The 19,492-nt window shown below is 42.8% G+C and overlaps 2 protein-coding genes across 2 annotated transcripts; both read right to left on the bottom strand.

Annotated features, from left to right (window-relative positions):
• Window positions 1-4,854: 4,854 nt before the first annotated feature.
• Window positions 4,855-7,410, bottom strand: LOC116384580 (transmembrane protein 17A). Its single transcript, XM_031849385.1, has 4 exons — window positions 7,220-7,410; window positions 6,674-6,780; window positions 5,481-5,594; window positions 4,855-5,175 (listed from the first exon to the last, which is right to left on the bottom strand). Exons 1-4 carry the CDS (start codon window positions 7,344-7,346, stop codon window positions 4,855-4,857), a joined length of 669 nt encoding a protein of 222 aa, XP_031705245.1. The 5' UTR covers window positions 7,347-7,410.
• A 549-nt stretch (window positions 7,411-7,959) lies between these two features.
• selenoe (selenoprotein e) lies at window positions 7,960-10,725 on the bottom strand. The gene is made up of 4 exons (XM_031849649.1): window positions 10,193-10,725; window positions 9,892-9,968; window positions 9,550-9,628; window positions 7,960-8,541 (listed from the first exon to the last, which is right to left on the bottom strand). The coding sequence occupies exons 1-4, from the start codon at window positions 10,298-10,300 to the stop codon at window positions 8,398-8,400; spliced, it is 408 nt and encodes a 135-aa protein (XP_031705509.1). The 5' UTR covers window positions 10,301-10,725; the 3' UTR covers window positions 7,960-8,397.
• Window positions 10,726-19,492: the final 8,767 nt, after the last annotated feature.

Genomic DNA, 19,492 nt, shown 5'->3' with positions numbered 1-19,492 from the left:
TCAAGGTCCGTCCAAATATTTTTGCTCTGCTTGAATGTTCTGCAGGCGTGTTTAAGTTTTAAGAACTCAAAAAAATCCCATATACCAGAAGAAAAACGTATTGATTGATTTCGGTTACACAAAACACTTTCCTGGGAGATGATTCGGTGGGTTTGAGCATTTGGCGGCACCGTTCTTATTCTGTTTAAGTAAGAAAGTGTTATCATGAGTGAACTAGTCCGTTAAACAATCGTGGTGTGTAGCAACTTGTCATCCCATTTTATGAATGAAGCTGAACAATAGTTTTTGAGGGTTACAGCTCTTCACCACATGGGATTAAGGGGACGGGAACATTTCCAGGCTCTTGGCAGGGCCGGCGAGCTCTCCACCATGAGGGATTACCGAAATGAGCGATGAGGATGTCGCTGTGATGTCTTTGATATTTCCTCCTGCTGGCGCCAAGCACAGCCTCATCAGTCGCATTCTATGATTACGTCTGAGCTGCCTGCACCCAATCATAATTAAGGTGATGAAGCCCAGCTGACGAGATGCTGCATTGCTGTATTGTAGAAAAGACGTGAAGAAGAATCAGAAGTTGCACATTTTCAAAAGGATGCTAAAGAAAGCGTTGAGGGAAACAATATGTTTTGCAAGATAGAGAACATTATTTCCCCAGACTATAGGAGACTATTATTCACCACACTCCACCAAAGAAAGGCAATTTGATGAGGCGAAAAGTGCGAGGCCCTTCAGATGTGACCACTGTGCCTTCAGTTGGGAATTCCTATTCCATTTTCCACCACCAGCTGGTTAATCTTCTTCCTCTCCAACAGCTAATAGGAGTCCATACTTAATTAAAACCGGACACATGAGAAGCTGCATGGGTCACAGCATCCTCTTGAACACACAGCGCTCTCTAGGGAGCGGCGAGCGTGAAGGCCATGCTGGAACACAGAACAGACTTGTCACTTTGAGATAGAAGCTCGACATCGGGACCGTTATTTCTCTTCTCATACATGCTCAACGTATTTTAGTTGACCATGAATAACGTAAGTCTGAGGAGGGAAGAGACAAAATATCGAGCAATGTTCTGAGTGGCATTTAAAGCAAATCAGTAGATGACAATAAGATTAATTAGGATTCCTTGGTATAATTACTGCCAACTAATGAGAAGAAGAGGATCACTGCTCTGATTCCTGCAGCTTTCTAACAATTGCCTCCTTTTTGCTCGCGTCCGTCTGCATACGTTTGTTTTCTCTTTGGCTTTGCTGAAGAGGATAAACATGTTGAAAGTGACTTCTCCCTGAGCTCCTTGCTTGTCTCAACGTCTGGCATGATGGGAAAGCTATAGGCTCTGTTTGCAGTGAAAGACTAGTCAAAACAAATGGTCAATTGACACTCTTTCCTATTGTGTGCTGTGAATCACATTTTGTGGAGTGTAAAGTAATCTTTAAAATCTGATCGGATTTAAAAAACGGCAGCATTTTCTCAACGTTAAAGAAACCTCTGCGATGGTTGCACCAAACCCAGCATCATTCTTTGATGTTGGTGATTATTAGAGTCGACACATGATAAGTGACCTGAGCAGACAACACAGGACCTGAGCAGACAACAAACAAACTGCAGTGGCTGAGCACCGCTCTCTCTATATAAACTGGGAAGAGCTAATGAGGGACAGGGTGCAGCTGGTCAGGCAGGTGAACAGAATCAGGTGATTAACGATGAGGGAGGAATATCAAAGAGCAGGAAAAATGACAGGGCCTAATGCTAAATGAATATATGTCAACTTTTAGATATACCTGAACAATATTCATGAATACCATTTATCTTAACTGCAAACAAAGGTTATAGTAGAAGTAGACTTCTCTCGAAGTCCTTTATACATATTGTTAAATTCCCAGTTGAACAACATGTATGTGATGTGTAGGCTGTATAGATAAATGTGTGTCTACATGGATATGGAATTATGTGTGTATATATATATATATATATATATATATATATATATATGTAGGGGCACAAATTTATATGTGTATATACATGTTAGGTGTGTATCTGCATGATTTATTTTTAAGACTCAAACGTGTGCAGTCCGAGGAGATTAATGTCCTCCTTCATGGGACAACAAGACGTGCCTGACACTAATGAACACTGAGTAGACTGCTCATTGTCTCTTTCATTTCATATTTGTGCTAAAACACCAAACCGAGTTGCTTCATCATCAACACCCCACAAAAGGTAAATGGGTAAAATTTGGAGCAGGACATTTGGAGCATTAATAATTGGGGTTAAAGGGTAATGTGTTCATCAAGACCACTCATGTGTTTGGTGCCACTTTACTTATGAAGTCATGGTACACTTGTTTCAGCCACAGACAAGACAAGGACATAGTCACCGTGACATCGCCCATTGGGTCCATTTGGTGGACTCAAGTTTGGTGTTTTGGCCATTGCCATCTTAGTTTTTTGGAACCAGAAGTGACACGAGAGGGTGAAGCGGAGTACAACCCAAAGCTGAATGAGACATTTTTAGGTGACCAATATGTTACAATTATCATGAAAACTGAAAACACAATGTGAAAGGGTTAATGTTCTAAGATGAAAACATGGAGAACTCCCAGACCGTTGAATCTGTCAATCACAAAGTAGCCACGCCCTAAAACATACCATGCTCTATCTTCCATTTTACTCTAAAAGACACTGTAATTTATTAGATGAACATCATGCTGTACTGAAGAAGACTTGATACTAGCGATTGTGACCATAAACTCATGTTTACAATATTTACTGAGGTAATAAATCAAGTGAGAAGTAGGATAATGTTCTCATAGACTTCTATACAATCAAACTTCTTTTTGCAACCAGATGAGTCATCCCCTGATGGCCATTAGAGAGAATGGAAGTTTCAGGCAGTTCTGCATTGGCTTCATTTTTCAGACACGGAGGTTGCCGCCACCTAGTTTCAACCCTTTCATTGTTCAGGTTTTAACTGTAAGGACAACCAATACACAGATATAAGGAAAGTAAATAGGTTTTCCATGTTTCCTCATGTGCAGCAATATGTAAACTCACATTCAGGTTATCTTTTAAGTAGCCACTTCCAAAAAGTGTCCAGCATGTTACATCCTCCACTGAGTGTTTTTCTGTTCTCAATGAACAGTGCAGCAGCCACTGCAGCTTGTTGTATCCTGAATGTAAAGTAGAGAGGGTAACTGTGACTCTTCCATAACCAGCTTGTTGACTATACTTAGTGCACCTCTCTGTAAATAATGTCTCACCAGCAAAGAAACAATAGAGCACCAAACAGTAGCTGTTAGCTTGCTGTGAAAACAAGTGTGACATCTGCAGTGTTTCCATCCAAAACAGGCGAAAGAGAGGTGCAGACAACGAGATATGAAATCGAGTTACAGATTATCAAATGAAACATCATATTCATGTGTGGACAGGCGTAACCTTTATTCTACAGCCAGAGGGTTTCCATGGATCAGCACATGTGGAGCATGATAATCTGTTCTTGTTGGACTTTGCAGCACTGCCAAACACTCCCCCCATCCCTCCTCTGGTCGCTGACTGCCACTGTGTGGTCATAAATATTTAACACAATTCTGCTGCAGTCAGGTTTTAAAACTGTGTCAGAAATAAATTTGATTCTTGCATCCCACTCATCAGACTGTAATGATAATACTACATACTAAAGGGACGCCTTAAAAATAGGTAGGGAGAGTTTAAAGTAAGTCTCACATTGTTCCTTCCAGAAACAAAAGAACAAGTTGTTCTATGTACCTGCTAATCTTGTCTCAGGGGTAAAAGTATTGAATCTAGCTTTGAAAAATGCAATTCTGTTCTACCAACACTTCAGAATCCATCATCCATCATCATTAAAGAAAAGAGAAAAATCTAAAAACACTTTTTTGATGACAGCAGCTACAGGCGATGTGCTACCTTGTATTTCTGAGGCCCTTTTGTTGTTTGATGGTGTATTTTGCTCCATGACAGCTTGGCTGACATGGCGACAGGTTTTGACATTTAGAGTGCGACTGAAATGGTGTTTTTCATCTTTTTTAAAATATCAACAGTAAATGTCCCATTCCAATTGTACAAGCTTTTTTCCAGAGATATCGTTTAACACCAGCGATCAGAAGTCATACAGAAGATATGGCATATCAGTGGCCCAGAATGCAATGCTGTTACATATAGATTGACACAACCAAGTTTTTTTACAAAATACTTGGATAGTTGCATTTAAGTGTTCACAATGCCAAGTAACAATCTTGCATTACTTCTGTGACAGTTGCAGAGAGGTATTTTGGGAAACTTAAAGCACAAATTGCAGAATGCTTGTTTCCATCCACTACTGTACTTTTTAGGAGTTGGTTGATCGAGGTAAGCAGCAGGAGGCGCCAATTCTCCAAGCAGAAAACCAATAAATAATAGAGTGCATCAGGGCAATCCTGGAATGTTAGCATCACACTGGTTTCCCTCAACAAAATACAGATGGGAGTTTTCCATTGGAATTTAGATTATTCCAGAAGCCCGTGTTGCGTTTTGTTTAGCAAGATAACATTTTTTGAAGCCTGAATGCAATCGGCAGAAGTAAGACGCTAACGTTAGGCTGTAAGCAAACTACACTATGGTCGCATAAGCGTGAGTATGCTCAACGAGGCTGTGAGGCGGACTAGGAAGATTTTGAGGAAGATATATAGATATAGATATATAAGATATAGATTCAAATTTTTTAAATTATCGTCATTTCTGTTTAGGATTTTTTTATGTGCAAATTGAAAATCAAAACAAGTAGATGGAAACACACCCAGGGAGTAAACAAAAAAATGACAATACCTAAAAGTGTGTCAGTAAATAAAAACAGCTTTTAACTTTAATGGTACATATCATGGGTGAGTGACATGGGCAGCACACTGCCGTGGTAGGGCAACCCGTAGGCGGGGCTCATCCCTGCGCGGTGGAAGCTCTCCACCTTGCCAAACTGGCGCAGGTGGAAGAGCAAGGTGAGCTTTCGGGTCATTGTCCTGAGCGCCAGGAAGGAGGCCAGGATCTGGGCGAGCAGGAAGAGGAGGTAGAAGGAGTGGACGGCTCTCTCTAGAGGCAAGATGATAATTCCCTCATCGGTCAGGAAGAACAGCAGCACTGGCAGCTGGAACATGAAAGACAGGAGCCAGAAGGCTGCCAGCTCTGGCACCTGATGACAGGGAGCGAGGAAAGGAGGGAGAATTTTGGATTGGTGCACGGAGGCGATGCAAAGATACAGTAGAGCAGTCAGGCATCGAGTGCTTCGGTTATATCCACATGAAAGCACAGACACACACACACAAACACCTGCACGCACGCACACAAACTCAATGGACAGTTGTTGCCAAGGGCTGATTGTTTACACACGCAGGCAGAATACTTAAGCAGCCACACTTCCTCCGCTGCGTTATTCAGGAGACAAGTCCACAAAAGAGCTTTGAGTTGTGGTTCACGGAGGATGTTGGTTTGAATTACCTTTTCTTCAAGGTTGCCAATGTAGCCCAGATAGAGTCGGACCAGCTCAATGACTGTGAGGAGGATCATCCCGGTTATGAGCAGAGCCTGGTAGTACCCGGGAAGATAATAAAACTGGAAATAAAGCACAGCAGGTATAGGTATGAACACATCTTTTTTACTTGCAGTTCACAGGACTTCACTGTGCAGACAAACATACCTAAAAATACTTTACCCTGGTTTGATCCAAGGAGGGTTAAAAGAGGAGTTGTCACGCCTCTACAACACACGAGCAGCCGAAAAAGGCTCAATAGCTGGTGCGCGATCACAGAACATGAGGACGATCGATTCGCTTCACTGACGCATCCTCGGGGAGGGTGTCATAGTAGTCTACTTCATAGGTGATCAATTATTGAAAATACAGTATATTGAATTAGAAAACATTCTATTGTATATCGGCTGCCATCCATTTGAGTGCTACCGAGAAAGTTCTGTCGTTTAAGTGCTGCATGAATTGCTCTCCACCAGAATAAACCGTCTTTTGATTTGACTATGTTTGTCCATACGACACTAATGATGCAACATGACTGTCCTATAAATGAGCTACCGATCAATCCTTGAGATCAGATTTTGTACACCTCCTGGTTGTTGTATAACAAGTCAATGTGAACCCAGAACCAATAGGAAACAATTCATGTTTTTCTATCCCTTGGACCAAGACAACTGAACTGAGAACAACTAAAAATGAACACTCCTTTCCTGGCTCTAAAGTTGTCTTAGCATGTTAGCTCAATGCTGTTCCAACTGGCTGAGCATGCTGTAGTGCACCAACATGCTGCACCTCCTGCTTGTAGCACACAGTATGCCTCGTGTGTTATAGACACCGAAATGTCTTGTAAATTGGATGCATCGTTTTGTGCTGTTGTTTTTGTGTTTTTTGCTCTATTTATTTATTTTTCTTTTGTCATCATTGCATCATTAATACCTTCTTGTCTTATTTATTACCTCAGGCAATGTCTACCTCATTCTACAGAATGCTTTCTTTTATCTCATCTATTCATCACTCACCTGGATTTGGTGAGTGAAATTGAAGGATCTAAAAGATGTGAAAATGTTTGCATATATTGCCAGCAAGTTCAATGACTCCCTCTTTTAAAAGGATTCATCAGGGGTTTGTTTTATGATTGATATTGCTTCCCTACCACCCAACTAACCTTTACTTCCAACATGAAAACAGCCGAAAACCACCAGCAGGGAAAATAAAACATGTTGAAGTACAGAAGCATCTGGAGGGGAAGGTGAGAAACCAGCTCGTTCGCCACTGCAACACAAATAACAACATCAGGCTGTATAAACACTTGTATTCATTATATCTGTGATTCACTATTAATGTTTTCTTCAACTCATCAGACAGTTGCTTGGAATACAAGTTTCCACAATTTAGATTTCAGGGTTTCTGTATTGCAGACATTGTTTGCAGAGGGTAAACAAAGTAAAGTACACCGCTGATGAAAAGGGACCTCTATTATAAATAATCCACAATTACCGGCACTGCAAAGGTTGTTCATAGTAAGCAGTTAGGAGCCAGTAAGCAGCATTTTTCAGCTGTTGAGGTCAGGAAAATAAAACTTTGTCATATGACTTTTTAAAGTGACATACGACCAGTAATACATCTTCTTAATGTATTCTACAATGGTATTTATTGTACAGCAGTGTACTATCCTAATATTGTAAAACATTGTGTGGAAGCATTGACCAACCAGAGGCGTCCTCCTGCTCCCTGGTGAAGTCGCTGTCTGCTGTCCTGTTGTTGGTGAACACAGAGCCTCCCATATAGGCCAGACCGATCTGCAGGTTCTCGGGAACAGGTGGGTAAAACACAGGCATTGTGGGTAAAGCCGTCGACCATGACCGAGCCGAGGAGTCAGGAAACGGTAACGGTCCAAAACTGTGCTTGTGTTCCAGTGTCTGCTGCCAATCCTGCTCGTCTTAAGTCACACAAGAACACAAATGCACGGAGGATACAAATGGACACACAGAGACGCATGCTGGCAGACTCCGCTGCTAATCAGATTATAGCGAGGGAGGCGGGCTGAGGATTAGGGTGAGACAGCAGCATGCCAGTTTGTTAGGAAGTAAGTGGCCGTTCATAATGCACAGTAAATGTATTTATCTCGAGAATTTTGTTTAAAGGGACAGTTCACCCCAAAATCAAAAATATACATATCTGTGGTGGTATTTACCATATCAATCTCAATAGTTTAGGTGTGAGCTGTCTAATTGTTTGTCTGTGGAATGTCTTGAGTAACTGGGACAAGATTTCTGGAAAAAGTCATTTTTCAAATGTATTTTTTTGGCACTTTGAGCACCACAAGCCGAGTGCCATATATATAGTCCCATTATTAAAGATGAGAAGGAGGAAATCTCTACTGCCGATATCTCCAAAAGGCAACTCACAACAAAGCAATCGACATTGATAAATATTAGTACAGATAGGAGGAACATTTTCAAATGTTGGGCTGGACTGTCCCAATTAAGCTTTACAGAAATATAATATAAAAAAAATAGAATAATACAGTTTATTAAAAAAGGAAAGGAAAACTCTAATTTTACACAACAAATATCATCTTCTTATCCCTAACCTCATATTTATGTTTTCAGTGTGTTAAATACTCTGTGCTGTTTTAATACCATTCAAGGTTGATAGTATGGAAACACCAGGCTCATTAAAAGCATCAATCCACTCATCGAGGTCTTTTACAGCCTTCTTTTTAATTTGTAAAGCATATAAAAAGAGTGACATTGAATAACACACTGCACGCTGCACCCAGCCAGCAAGTCCTCAGAATGGTGCCTGGCCTATCGTTTTGGCCTTGGGGCCCCACTCGTCATTAATGTGACCGCGGGTGCAGCGGCAGAGTTCGGCCACAAGGTGTCATCACAACTCGTCCCTGGGGGGGCGCAGGGGGAAGTGCTGGAACTCCTCTGGCACCTCTTCCCCTTTCTGGGACCTCTTGTAGAAACCCAATGAGTCCAACAGGCTGCTGATCTCCTCTGCCTTCATTTTCTCCACGGGAACAGTCTGACGTGTAGGGAGGGAAACACACACACACACACACACACACACACACACACACACACACACACACACACACACACACATTTGGACGCATGGTTTGAGGCTTAAAGGCAGCAATGCAGCGTAAGTTACATGTTTGCAGAGCAGTAGGTGTTTGCAAACATACAGTATCTTCGGATTCACTTCAGTTTATTCTAATACATTAATTTGGTTTATAAAAATTGGATTTTTGTTAAAACTTGTTCAGTCTCTGCTGATATATATAGTTCCCTCCTGCACATTTATTTTCATTTATTTGTTTTCAATCATTTTGTCTCTGGAATAAATTTTCATATAAAGTCAAATTACAGTCTCAAAGGGCGCCCACATCATGAAACAATAAATGAAAACAAGAAACATTAGACCCTTAATGTGACAAAAGAAAATCCTTAAGGCTTTATGAGGGAAGATAAAAGGTGGAAACCGCAAGAAAGCAGTAAAGTATGAGAATAGCTGACTTTAACACCACAGCAGGGGCTCTTTGTGCATGTAGAAGAGGCTGACGCCAAATCAATTAATCAGTATTAGTTTCAGTAGAGAGTTTTATTGTCTCATACTGGCCTTAATGCAGATTCATGGGCTTTTTTTTTCCCAACACTGACGAAGATTGAAAGTCAGTTGGAAACACTGAACAATTGTGATTTCAGGACATAAAAGTGTTGTAATGCATATCAGCATTCATACCAACTATGCTGTTTCAGTACAAAAATATTGCTCATCTGTCAGAAACTTCAATTTATATACTTTCTTACTCTCTTCATCTGTTTGTTTTTTATTATTATTATATCTTTTTTGTAATTCTGTCTCGCTCTTTCAAACACACTCGGGTCTGTGTGACTTGGCATCTGACGGAGGATCTGAGATCAGATGCAGCAGTCCTATTACTGAATGCGTCTCGACATCCTGGAGCTCCCTAGATAAGCCCCATCACAAGGCGGATGTGCCCCAAAGACCCCCAAACACACATCTCACCTTTACCACCTCGTCCTTTTCATTATAGAATATCAGACGGGGATTCTTCTCCTCCGATGAATCGTATTCCAAGTTGTGGCTACACAGGAAGGAGGGGATCAAGGGAAACAACAGGTATAGGCAGTGTGGTGAAGAATAAAGCGCATGCATCTGTTTTTGCTGGACTTTAAGGCTCACTCAACATTTTGGGGATTTTGAGCGTTTTGGGGAAAGCTCACAGAGCTAGCAACAGACTTGGCAACTTGCTTGAAACATTGTTTTGCTCATGAAAGGTCATGAGAAAATCTGTGTTTTTTTTTGGGAAGATCAGGTTAACAAACAGCCTGAGGAACAGAAGGATACTATAAAGCCCAGCGCTCCATTAGAAAATGATGGAGCTCGGGCATTTTCTTTATGCCTCATCCGACCACACTGGGAGCCTGCAGGGACGACAGGAACGACGGTTGTTAAAACAAATAGCATTGTGCACGCTTCCTTCAATGTAAACAGGTTTCGTATCTCAGTAGGAAGCATACTGACATGACAGCACATGGTTGATCCCTCATCTTACTCATGCCCCCCTTCGTCCACTGTCCTCCTGTGTATAATTTATGAGACATGGCAAGATATGCAGATGTAAGTTTGGATTTCTATCTGTACTCACCAGCAGTTTTCCTCTGGCAATATCAAGCTTCTCTTCAACCTCCGTGTCGTTGTTGCCGTCTGATGCGCTAACAGCGAGAGCAAAAGTGAGCACCAAGAAGGCCCACATTTTTTTTTTACAAGTATCCTTAAGTGCTTTTGCCGAAGTTATTACCAACAATATGTAACCCGTTAATCCACATGGACAGTTTCTCAGGGTGGACTAGACCATGACACATTCCTGTAGGGGAGCAGTGCCCTCCTGTGTTAGATTCTTTAGTTTCTTTGTTGGCTTTCTATCACAGTCTTTATAATCTGAGAAGAAGGTCGCTGGTTAGCCGTATTGTTATTTTGGCTTTTTGTCGTAGAGTTATTAGGCTGTTTTGATCTCGCAGTGGCCATGCAGAAGACCCCTGGCTTTATGGTTTATAGTTTCTTCCACATCAGATGTCATCGGGGGTCTAGAGAAACCACACAACATCTGTGCTCTTATCACTTTTTCCCATACAGTTAAGTTGCAGGTGGTTGATGGCCACTAAGAACCAGCCACGCTCTCATAGCTTCTGCACTGATCCTCATTCGTCCCTTCTGTTAGAAATATCATTTAGACTCATTCAACTCAAATCAGCACATCACTCCACACAACATGTATATTATATTCACAAATGTAGAACAAAAATGTTCTCAACTTAACTGTAACAGTTAAGTAACACAAACTGCCACTCATATGAAACTCTGACATTTGAACATTGTGTGTTTAGTAGATTATATTAAGTTAAATATATTTTAACTTTCGGTATAGTACGCTCATCAAGATTATATGAAACCATTTGTATACAGTTATTCTTAATTCTGGTCATCGGGTACGATTCCCCCGCGAAATAAGACCAAACTATTTACGGCACGCAGGTTCAGCAGGAACTCCAGCGGGGCCTCCAGCGGGGCCTCCAGCGGGGCCTCCAGCGGGGCCTCCAGCGGGGCCTCCGGCAGCGATCAGTTTCATTTCGCTGCTCTGCCGGTCCCCGCTGAGAGCAAACTCTGACACCACATTGCTGGAGAACCAGGCCATATTTCTGGGCCCACTGGAGGGAAGGGAGGCACAGGAGAGCCAGAACCAGGACTGGGTAGACTGTTAGACCCTGTTGCAGTAAAACAAGAAGTTTTCCAAAAGAACTCTAGCTCTACTCAGAAACACTACCACTTTTGTCGACAGGGACCGCCAAAATCAACGCAAAATGAATGTTCCTCGGCTAACATAAAGAAGGAAGGAAACAAGGGGAAAAGATCAAGCAAGTCTCAGTTCGAGCAGATACAGTACCAACACCTCTTAATCTCAGTAATCAACTTGTCTCATTGTTAAATTCATGCATTTTACGGGTTACACGTCGTAACTCTGTCTTGCCAAACAGAAACGCTACAGAAAAATGCAGCGAGAAAGCAAATAAATGTATTTCCCCGAATATGAAATAATTTATTTAACTCAAAATTCTATGCAGATTAAATCAATGATATCATCATGTCCTGCATAATTTAAGTTTCTGCCAAACTGTCTTCAAACACATTTGTTTGCACCAATGCATTCTGTGTCCTGAAGCAGTTTTGCAGACCAAAACATCAGCAACGGAAACGATGAAATAACATGACAGACCTCCAGTGCATTTCTTTCTCACTGTGTTGCATGAGAAGAAATGTATAATTCCTTTGTGCACTTGTGTATGAAATCAGACCTCATGACAGCACAGCACATTTGCACTGCGTTAACACCCTGAAGGGGGAAAACATCTCTGCCCTCCCAAGTTTACACAACTTCTGGGCTCCTACAAAAAAAGCAACTACATCAGGTCACCACAAGAGAGCAGCAACACCCACATGTACACTTTAAGGCAGTTTGGCGGGTAAAGTGTACTTGTGAAGACGTAGCCACAGACAATTATGTTTCCAACAAAAATAAATCATTCCTGCCTGGAATGCTGAAGCAAAACCATCACTCTGTCTCTATCTTTTCCAGACACAGAGCTCTGCAGCCCAGAGTCCTGCGCTCTGCATGTACTATTTGAGATTATGTGTCAAATGGCAGTAAAACAGTCCCCCTTTTCAACAGGGTTTCCTCCCCTTGGCAGCCATCGTAAATCCGTGGGCCTGTATGCTTCCCGAACTCTAGTTATTGTTTCTTTACGTTTGCAGCTTTGTGTTTTAAAAGTTCCACTCCCGTTTCTCACAATGCATGGATCGGCCTGAAGGATTTTAAATGGTTGATTTAGAGAAAGAAAGGAAGAGTCGATGAGAGAGGGGAGAAAGCACAATGAGCAGTGGGGGTGGGGTTGACTCCTCGGTCTATATGTGTGGATGCATACCATAGGTGCTCACATTCAGCATGTTTCACCTTACATCATGTGGTGTATGCCAAAAAGGGGATGTTGTTACGATAGATTTGCTGACAAAGGGGAAAACGCAGTCATTTATAACTAGAGGGTTATGGAGCAGAGACGTATAGACGACGAAGACATTTGCAAAATTCTTACTGAGCAACTATTTTTCAACACTTGCAGCTGACAAAAGATCAAACGCTAAAACATGCACCTCACTGTAATCCTGCCTCCCTCGGAGAGCTTGTTACAAAGACGCACACACTTCCTGTTTCTCCAAAGCACCAGATGCTGCCTCCCAGCCAGCGGGACAGTAGTAGTAGTTTGTGTGTCTGCTGTCTAATGATGTGCTCGGCCATTTGTGAGAAATATTCGGCTCTGGTGTCTATTTCTCTGTGCTTTAAAGGGAGACATGCATTTATATATATTTAAGGATGACCAAGGGAGAGGAATAAAAATATAACTGAGTATAAACAGTTATCTGTGTGTGTGTGTGTGTCTGTGTGTGTGTGCTTTTCTGTCTGGAGCCTCGGGGCAACATGGGGGGGGAAGCCTGCTGTTTGTCTGCCTGCTGCGCTCCAGTCTGCTTATAAAGAAGAGAGGCAGTGTTGAAAGAAGTAAAGGCCATGTGGAGGGTTTCATTCACTAAAGATACAACGTGAGTGTGCTGCGCTGTATACTGTACAGGGTTCAAGGAGCAGAACATTATTTGCTTTACTTCGAAACTTAGTTTGTCCAGCACAATACATAAAATAGCATCACATCTGGTTAAGAAAACTAAAACGTTACTGTGTGGTCATTGTATTATTGCTTCGAGAGGATGATACTATCCCACATCAAGGACGTCCTCCCAGCAGACCTGGACAGCCACCAGTTTGCGTACCGAGCAAACAGATCTACGGAGGACGCGGTCTCCACCACACTTCATACGGCCCTGTCTCACTTGGAGCACCCTAACACATACGTCAGGATGCTCTTCATTGACTTCAGCTCTGCCTTCAACACCATCATCCCCCATAAACTGGTGCATAAACTCAAAAACCTTGGACTTTCTACATCACTCTGTTCATGGATTCTGGACTTTCTCTCAAACAGACCACAGAATGTCAGGATAGGGAACCTGACATCAACAACCACCATCCTGAACACTGGTGCACCGCAGGGCTATGTGCTCAGCCCGGCCCTCTTCACCCTCTTCACCCAGGACTGCTCCGCCACATATTCCTCCAACACAATAGTGAAGTTTACTGATGACACCACTGTGGTGCGACTCGTCTCATGACGAGACACACTACGAGTGGTGCTCGGACAACAACCTGGTCCTGAACACCACCAAGACCAAAGAAGTCATAGTGGACTTCAGGAGATCCAGGAAGACCACACCCTCTCCACTCTACATAAGTGGGGAGGAGGTGGAGAGGGTGGACAGTATCAAAATCCTGGGGCTCCACATTACTAAAGACCTCACTTGGTCCCTGAACACATCACACCTGGTGAAGAAAGCCCAGCAGAGGCTCTTCTTCCTGAGGAAGATAAAACAAGCTGGCCTGCCCCCTGCACTTCTGGTTAACTTCTACAGAAGCGTGATCGAAAGCATCCTGTGTATGTGCTTTACTGTGTGGCACGCCAGCTGGACAGCAGAGAACAGGAGGGACCTGGCCCGGGTGGTTAGAACAGCACAGAGGATTGTGGGAGTTACCCTGCCTGACCTGGACACTGTGTATGCTGGCCATCTCCAGAAGAAGGCCAGAAACATCTGCACAGACATCACTCACCCGGGTCACTCTCTGTTTGTTCCACTACCATCAGGAAGGAGATACAGGACCATCAAAACCCAGACTAACAGGCTGAGGAACAGCTTCTTCCCCAGAGCGGTTTCCTCCATCACCCCCCCACCGCCACCCACCACCCGACCCAGCTCACACCGGACAGTGCTGAAACAAATATAGTCAATAACACGACACTGTAACCAAGCACATTTTTCACTTTGAAGCCATTGATGCCTGTGCTTTATCTTGTTTTATCTTGTATATATTTATTTAATGTCTTGTTTTTAAATTGTCTTGTCTTAATGTTTTTATACACTTTGTAACTGTTGCTGCTGTACTGATGAGTCGCCAACTCAATTTCGTTGTATGTTCGTACAATGACAATAAACATCCTTATCCTTGTTCTCTTAGGGGGGAGAGTATACATGGAAAGACTATAACTTGTGTCATTCTGTATATTGTTAATCTGCAGTATTTGATTGTCATGATATTTCTTCATGGCTGTGACTCTCTTACAAAAGATACAGATTGAATTAAAACAACGAAGCAATAAAAAGGGGAATTGAGTTAAATGTCTATGCGTGACACCAACCGTAAGCAAAATCACAGCTCATGGAGTAAACGAGATCGTCGCTGAGTTTGATTTAGCTTGCGTGCGGTTGGCTTGAACCTACGACCTAAAATAAGTGGCTCCAATTCTCCCCACACAGGGAGGCCGCAGAAGGCTGTGAGGCGCTGCTGGCCTTGGCAGAGGATCTGTGTTGTACAGGCACGGATGACAAGGATGGTTCGCTGCCAGTGGCCTTGTTTACAGGGTCTTTGTTATGTTGTTGGTGAAGGTGAGAAAAGGCTGAAGCCTTTTACTAATGTTACAGCCTACAAGTAATTACAATAAGCTCCTCCTCAATCAGATACAACAATTATGGTTAGATTCTTTAAATACATGTTGGCCATAATCGGTATGTACTTAAGTTTTGAGAGACTTCTTAGATTGTGATATTACTTTGCTTACAATAGAATGGTGTGGCATTTTGGGAAATATTAGCTTTCTGCCAAGATGATTGATATAAAAAGGAATAAGGAATTCTCTGCACCCAGCCAAAAGAAAGCACATGATCCCACGTATAACTGTGAATTGCCATATTTACCTGTGGAGAGAGCCAGGCTAGCTGTTTCTCCTATGTGTTATGCTAAGCTAACCAGCTGCTAGCTCCAGGGTGAAATCAGTCTTCTCATCTGACCCTCAGCAAGAAAGCGAATAAGCTTATTTACCAAAACTATTTATTCCGGTAAAATATCTGAATACTCCTTCCACCACTCCATACAGTGGTGAATATTCCGCCACTGTCCAACAGTTGGCACCACTTGCAGATATGAATATGATGATTGTATTTTTTATAAGCAATAAACTGCTTTCGACTTTTGATTGAAACACTAGAGTGCTGCAAGGATGAGTCCTAAAACCCGGAAATGCGGTTCCATCGTCTCAAAGTCAATGGGTGTGTGAGGCAATCCCTCCATCACTTATGCTCTGAATGTTTTAATTCAACACCTTAAAGGATTCACTTCACTCATTGTATGTATCACTTCTGAAGTTTGGGATGTAATATTTATATATGTATACACTGATACTGATGTGAAGAAATGACCTGTGATTTTGAAAGCTAGTGACCTGTTAGTGTAACAATCTGGGTCCAGGTGCTTTGCTAACATACAGTCACCATGCTAAAGTGTCCTGCAAATCATTAATGCCTAACCGTCTCTGTGACGCTGCTCTGTAGCTGACCCTGACCTGCCTCCCCGGGGGGGGGGAGCAACTCAAAAAAGTTTCCCTATCACATTGCTGAAGCAACAAAAAACACAATCCATGTCTTCTGCGATCACATGCGAGAGCTACAACAGTGTTTACAATTGAGCAACGAGAGCTCATTTTCAAGAATACAGCAGTGACAGTTTGCTGCTTTTTGTACAATATGTAGGTCAAGTGGGAATCATTTCACTGACAAAGATTCAAGTGTTTCCATAATTAAATTAGGGATCAGGATAAGGCGATAGTTGCGCCTCGTATGTGACATCATAGCAGACGTGAAGGTTTGGCGTATGAGGTGGGAAGGGGGTGAAGAGATTTGCACTGATGGATGCCCAGTTGCTGGCCACATCAGTGGAGCCGGGGGGCCAGCAGACAGCAACCGCTGTTCCCCTCCCTCTAATCTGTGTCTGGGTAATCAGAAACACATGGCTCCCCATAATGGCTCCAGTGTTGTCCTGTGAAGTAGAACAGGGCTGTAAGGGTCGGGTACACACCAGCACACAGCGACGGTAAATATACAGCTAACACTTTCCTTCACATGCCAGTGCATACCAACTGCATGCACAAAAATGTATCCCGGCATCCATATAAAAGCAAACGCAGCCTCTGTTAGGCTGCTATCAAATTGAGTCCAACCACACAGGCCGTGGATAAGAAGGGTGTGAATAAACCTGACCTGCATGGCCTCACAAAGGGAAATGTTCTTGCAGGAGAAAACTCCGCATCGACATGTGTTTCTGAGACTGGTTTTGGCAAAAAAAGTATTTGGAGTGTAAATTTGCGTCTCGAACAACAAAGCTGTTGTAAGCTACAGTTCGTCGGTCGCAGACAGGCCTGATTGTCAGGACATTTGGGGTTCAGTGCATGAAAACATAAGCCATCTGCTTATTTTCCTTGGGTTTGGGCAGACACATTTGGTCTTGTGATCATTTTCCGTCTCAATATCTGGAATAAGGCAGCAGCATTCTCCCTCTCTCCCCGCTGCTCCGGATTGGGGTGAGTGAGAAGCAATGAGGGGAAAAAAAAAAACGTTGGATCAGCCTGTGGAATTATGTGAAAGCTGAAACCTCAAGCCACATTATGAAGTCTGAAGTCCCACTTTACTGCACAGATAGCGGATGGATGGGTGTGTGAGGGAATAAAGGAAGGGGGGAGGGAGGAAGGAGTGAATGAGGAAGGAGGAAAATAAGCTAAAACATGAAAAAAACATGAGTTTAAAAGAGAGAAAGGAAAGGAAAAAAAAAAGCATCTGACTGATCTGCTTTCTATTAGCTATCCAAATCTTCCCCACTAATACTCATTCCATAGAATTATGCTGACAAAGGGGGAAAAATACAGGGCAATTTGAAGCCCCAGACAACTTTTTGCACACCCCTTCATGTGAAAGAAAAGCGAAAAAAGAGAGAGAAAAATCTTCACCTGGATAGAAAACGCAACGGTTGCTTAATTACATTTCTGGATATTTCTATTCATTTCTATTTCCACATTTACAGAACTTGTCAAGATGAAAACTATGTGTCTTCCAGAAGCTCTACGTCTGAACACTGCTGGAATGATGCATGGGTCCATCTCAAAGTAGTTTTACATGTCACGGATGACGCAAAGTAAGTGGACCTCAAATAAATAGCAGTTTACGGTATCATACATTGACCTGAAGCACAACACTGACAAGTGTGTCCATCCCAAACTGGGTTTCAGCTCTTTTGACCTTGTTTAAAAACGTTGTTTGTCTGAGCATCTATGTGGGAGGTCGGGTTGTTGTGTGGTTGCTCTTAATTTGCGCATTAAGAGCTGCTTTTCTTGGTCGGTGGCCCTCTGCAAGGGAGTTTTGGGTCTATTATAATGGCAGTCTTAAATCGCAGAGTGAGCAGATGTCAATGGAAATCTATAAACACACATTTGATGCTGCCTCTCTTCCCCATTCTGGTTGTGCGCTGACCTCAGTTCTCAGTGGTTTTGGCTCAAGAAAAGCACCAGCTCCATTTCCAGTAAATGTCATTTCATAGTTGCTTCATTTCCACAGTGCTGAGAAACAACATTTAACGTGTGAGGAGGACTGCAATTAGACGGTGTTTCTCGCAGACAGCGCGTCGACAGGGATAAGAGAAAAAAAAACAGCTTTTTCAAATCTCCTCCGCTCGTTTCAGATGCAGAGAATTCGCCAGGGACATGAGCGCTTTTAGAGGGGGAAAAAAAACGTGTTGCAGCAGACACACATCTATGTCAGACAGTGAGTCGGTGGTTTGAACACTAGAAGAAAAAGCTACTCTTCAATTGTAAGCGTCAAAACCTCAGACTCTGTTACATTGTGGTTTTTCAAGAAATATCGTATCTTGGAGAGACTGCAAACATTTCAGCAATAGGTTTTCAAAACAAATAAGGGGATTTGCGCGGAAAAAAATGGCTTTCTGTCACCGCATGAAATCCTGGCTTTGTTTCTCGAACATATCTATCCATGCACGCCAATACACGTTACTTTCCACTGAATGCCTCTTACAAGATTTCAAGCTTTACCCATTATCCATAACTTACATGGGCACCGAAAAGCCGCTCTCGACCGACTCCACGGTAGAATTAATGTTTTCAACCCCTTTCAAGTGTAACTCGACTCAACCTTTTTCTTTCTGCTTTGCATTGCAGAAAATATTTGTCTTTTCCCCCCTCACTCATAAATTTCTTTCTTCCTCTTCTTGCAGGGACTGAAATGGCTTCCAGATGTGGCTCCAATCTGTTCCCGTTGCCATGGAAACACAGGGACTGGAATAGGTTTTCTGAGTCCAGGGCTTTTGGTTGACTCATCGGGCCCGAGTGTTAAAGCCTCGCTGTTTCTATAGACTTGGCACACCGAGAGCGCCCCTGCTCCAAGTCATGTTTAGACTGGCAGCCCACATGTCATCGAACCCTGATCCCATACTCCTAACACTGACTTTTTGACCAGGTTTTGCATTATCCTATATAGTCGACCCCTTTGTGTTCCTTTGTGTTGCAGCGTCACAGCGAATTTATGTTCCACACGTGAACCTTCAATACAACAAGGGAAATATTACTCTCAGCTAACTGCAGAGGGGGATATGAAAAGGCCAAGTTTCATAATCATACACAGGCCTCTCCCGTTTAAACCCATTCAAAAGCAGCAGGCACAGAAATCCATCACAAGTCATACACATGCTAAATCAACACGGTTTATCCTGAAACGCTGCACAGGGGCGACATGCAATGCACATTTCCCAAGCTGTGACTTTCTCACAACATGTGAAGGATCAAAAAGCCAGAGAGCATGTGTTGGTATGCTCAGCTGAGTATCTTCTCCATCTGCGAGTTGAGGACGGGCAGATGGAGGCAGTTGTGTCAACATTCCTCGTCATCCTGGCATTGGA

Source organism: Anarrhichthys ocellatus, unplaced genomic scaffold (genome assembly GCF_004355925.1).
Source record: "Anarrhichthys ocellatus isolate YVR2014 unplaced genomic scaffold, GSC_Weel_1.0 scaffold9, whole genome shotgun sequence".
Taxonomy (NCBI): Eukaryota; Metazoa; Chordata; class Actinopteri; order Perciformes; family Anarhichadidae; genus Anarrhichthys; species Anarrhichthys ocellatus.
The sequence above is the reverse complement of the archived record's forward strand: the minus strand, read 5'-3'. Positions and strand labels throughout refer to the sequence as shown.

What these genes read in the sequence shown, in the direction of transcription:
- LOC116384580 (XM_031849385.1), bottom strand. Translation starts at nt 7,346, where the DNA reads ATGCCTGTGTTTTACCCACCTGTTCCCGAGAACCTGCAGATCGGTCTG. An exon ending in TTTTCATGTTGGAAGTAAAG is followed by an intron (nt 5,595 to 6,673) that starts GTTAGTTGGGTG and finishes CTTTATTTCCAG; the next exon opens with TTTTATTATCTTCCCGGGTA. An exon ending in TTGGCAACCTTGAAGAAAAG is followed by an intron (nt 5,176 to 5,480) that starts GTAATTCAAACC and finishes CCCTGTCATCAG; the next exon opens with GTGCCAGAGCTGGCAGCCTT.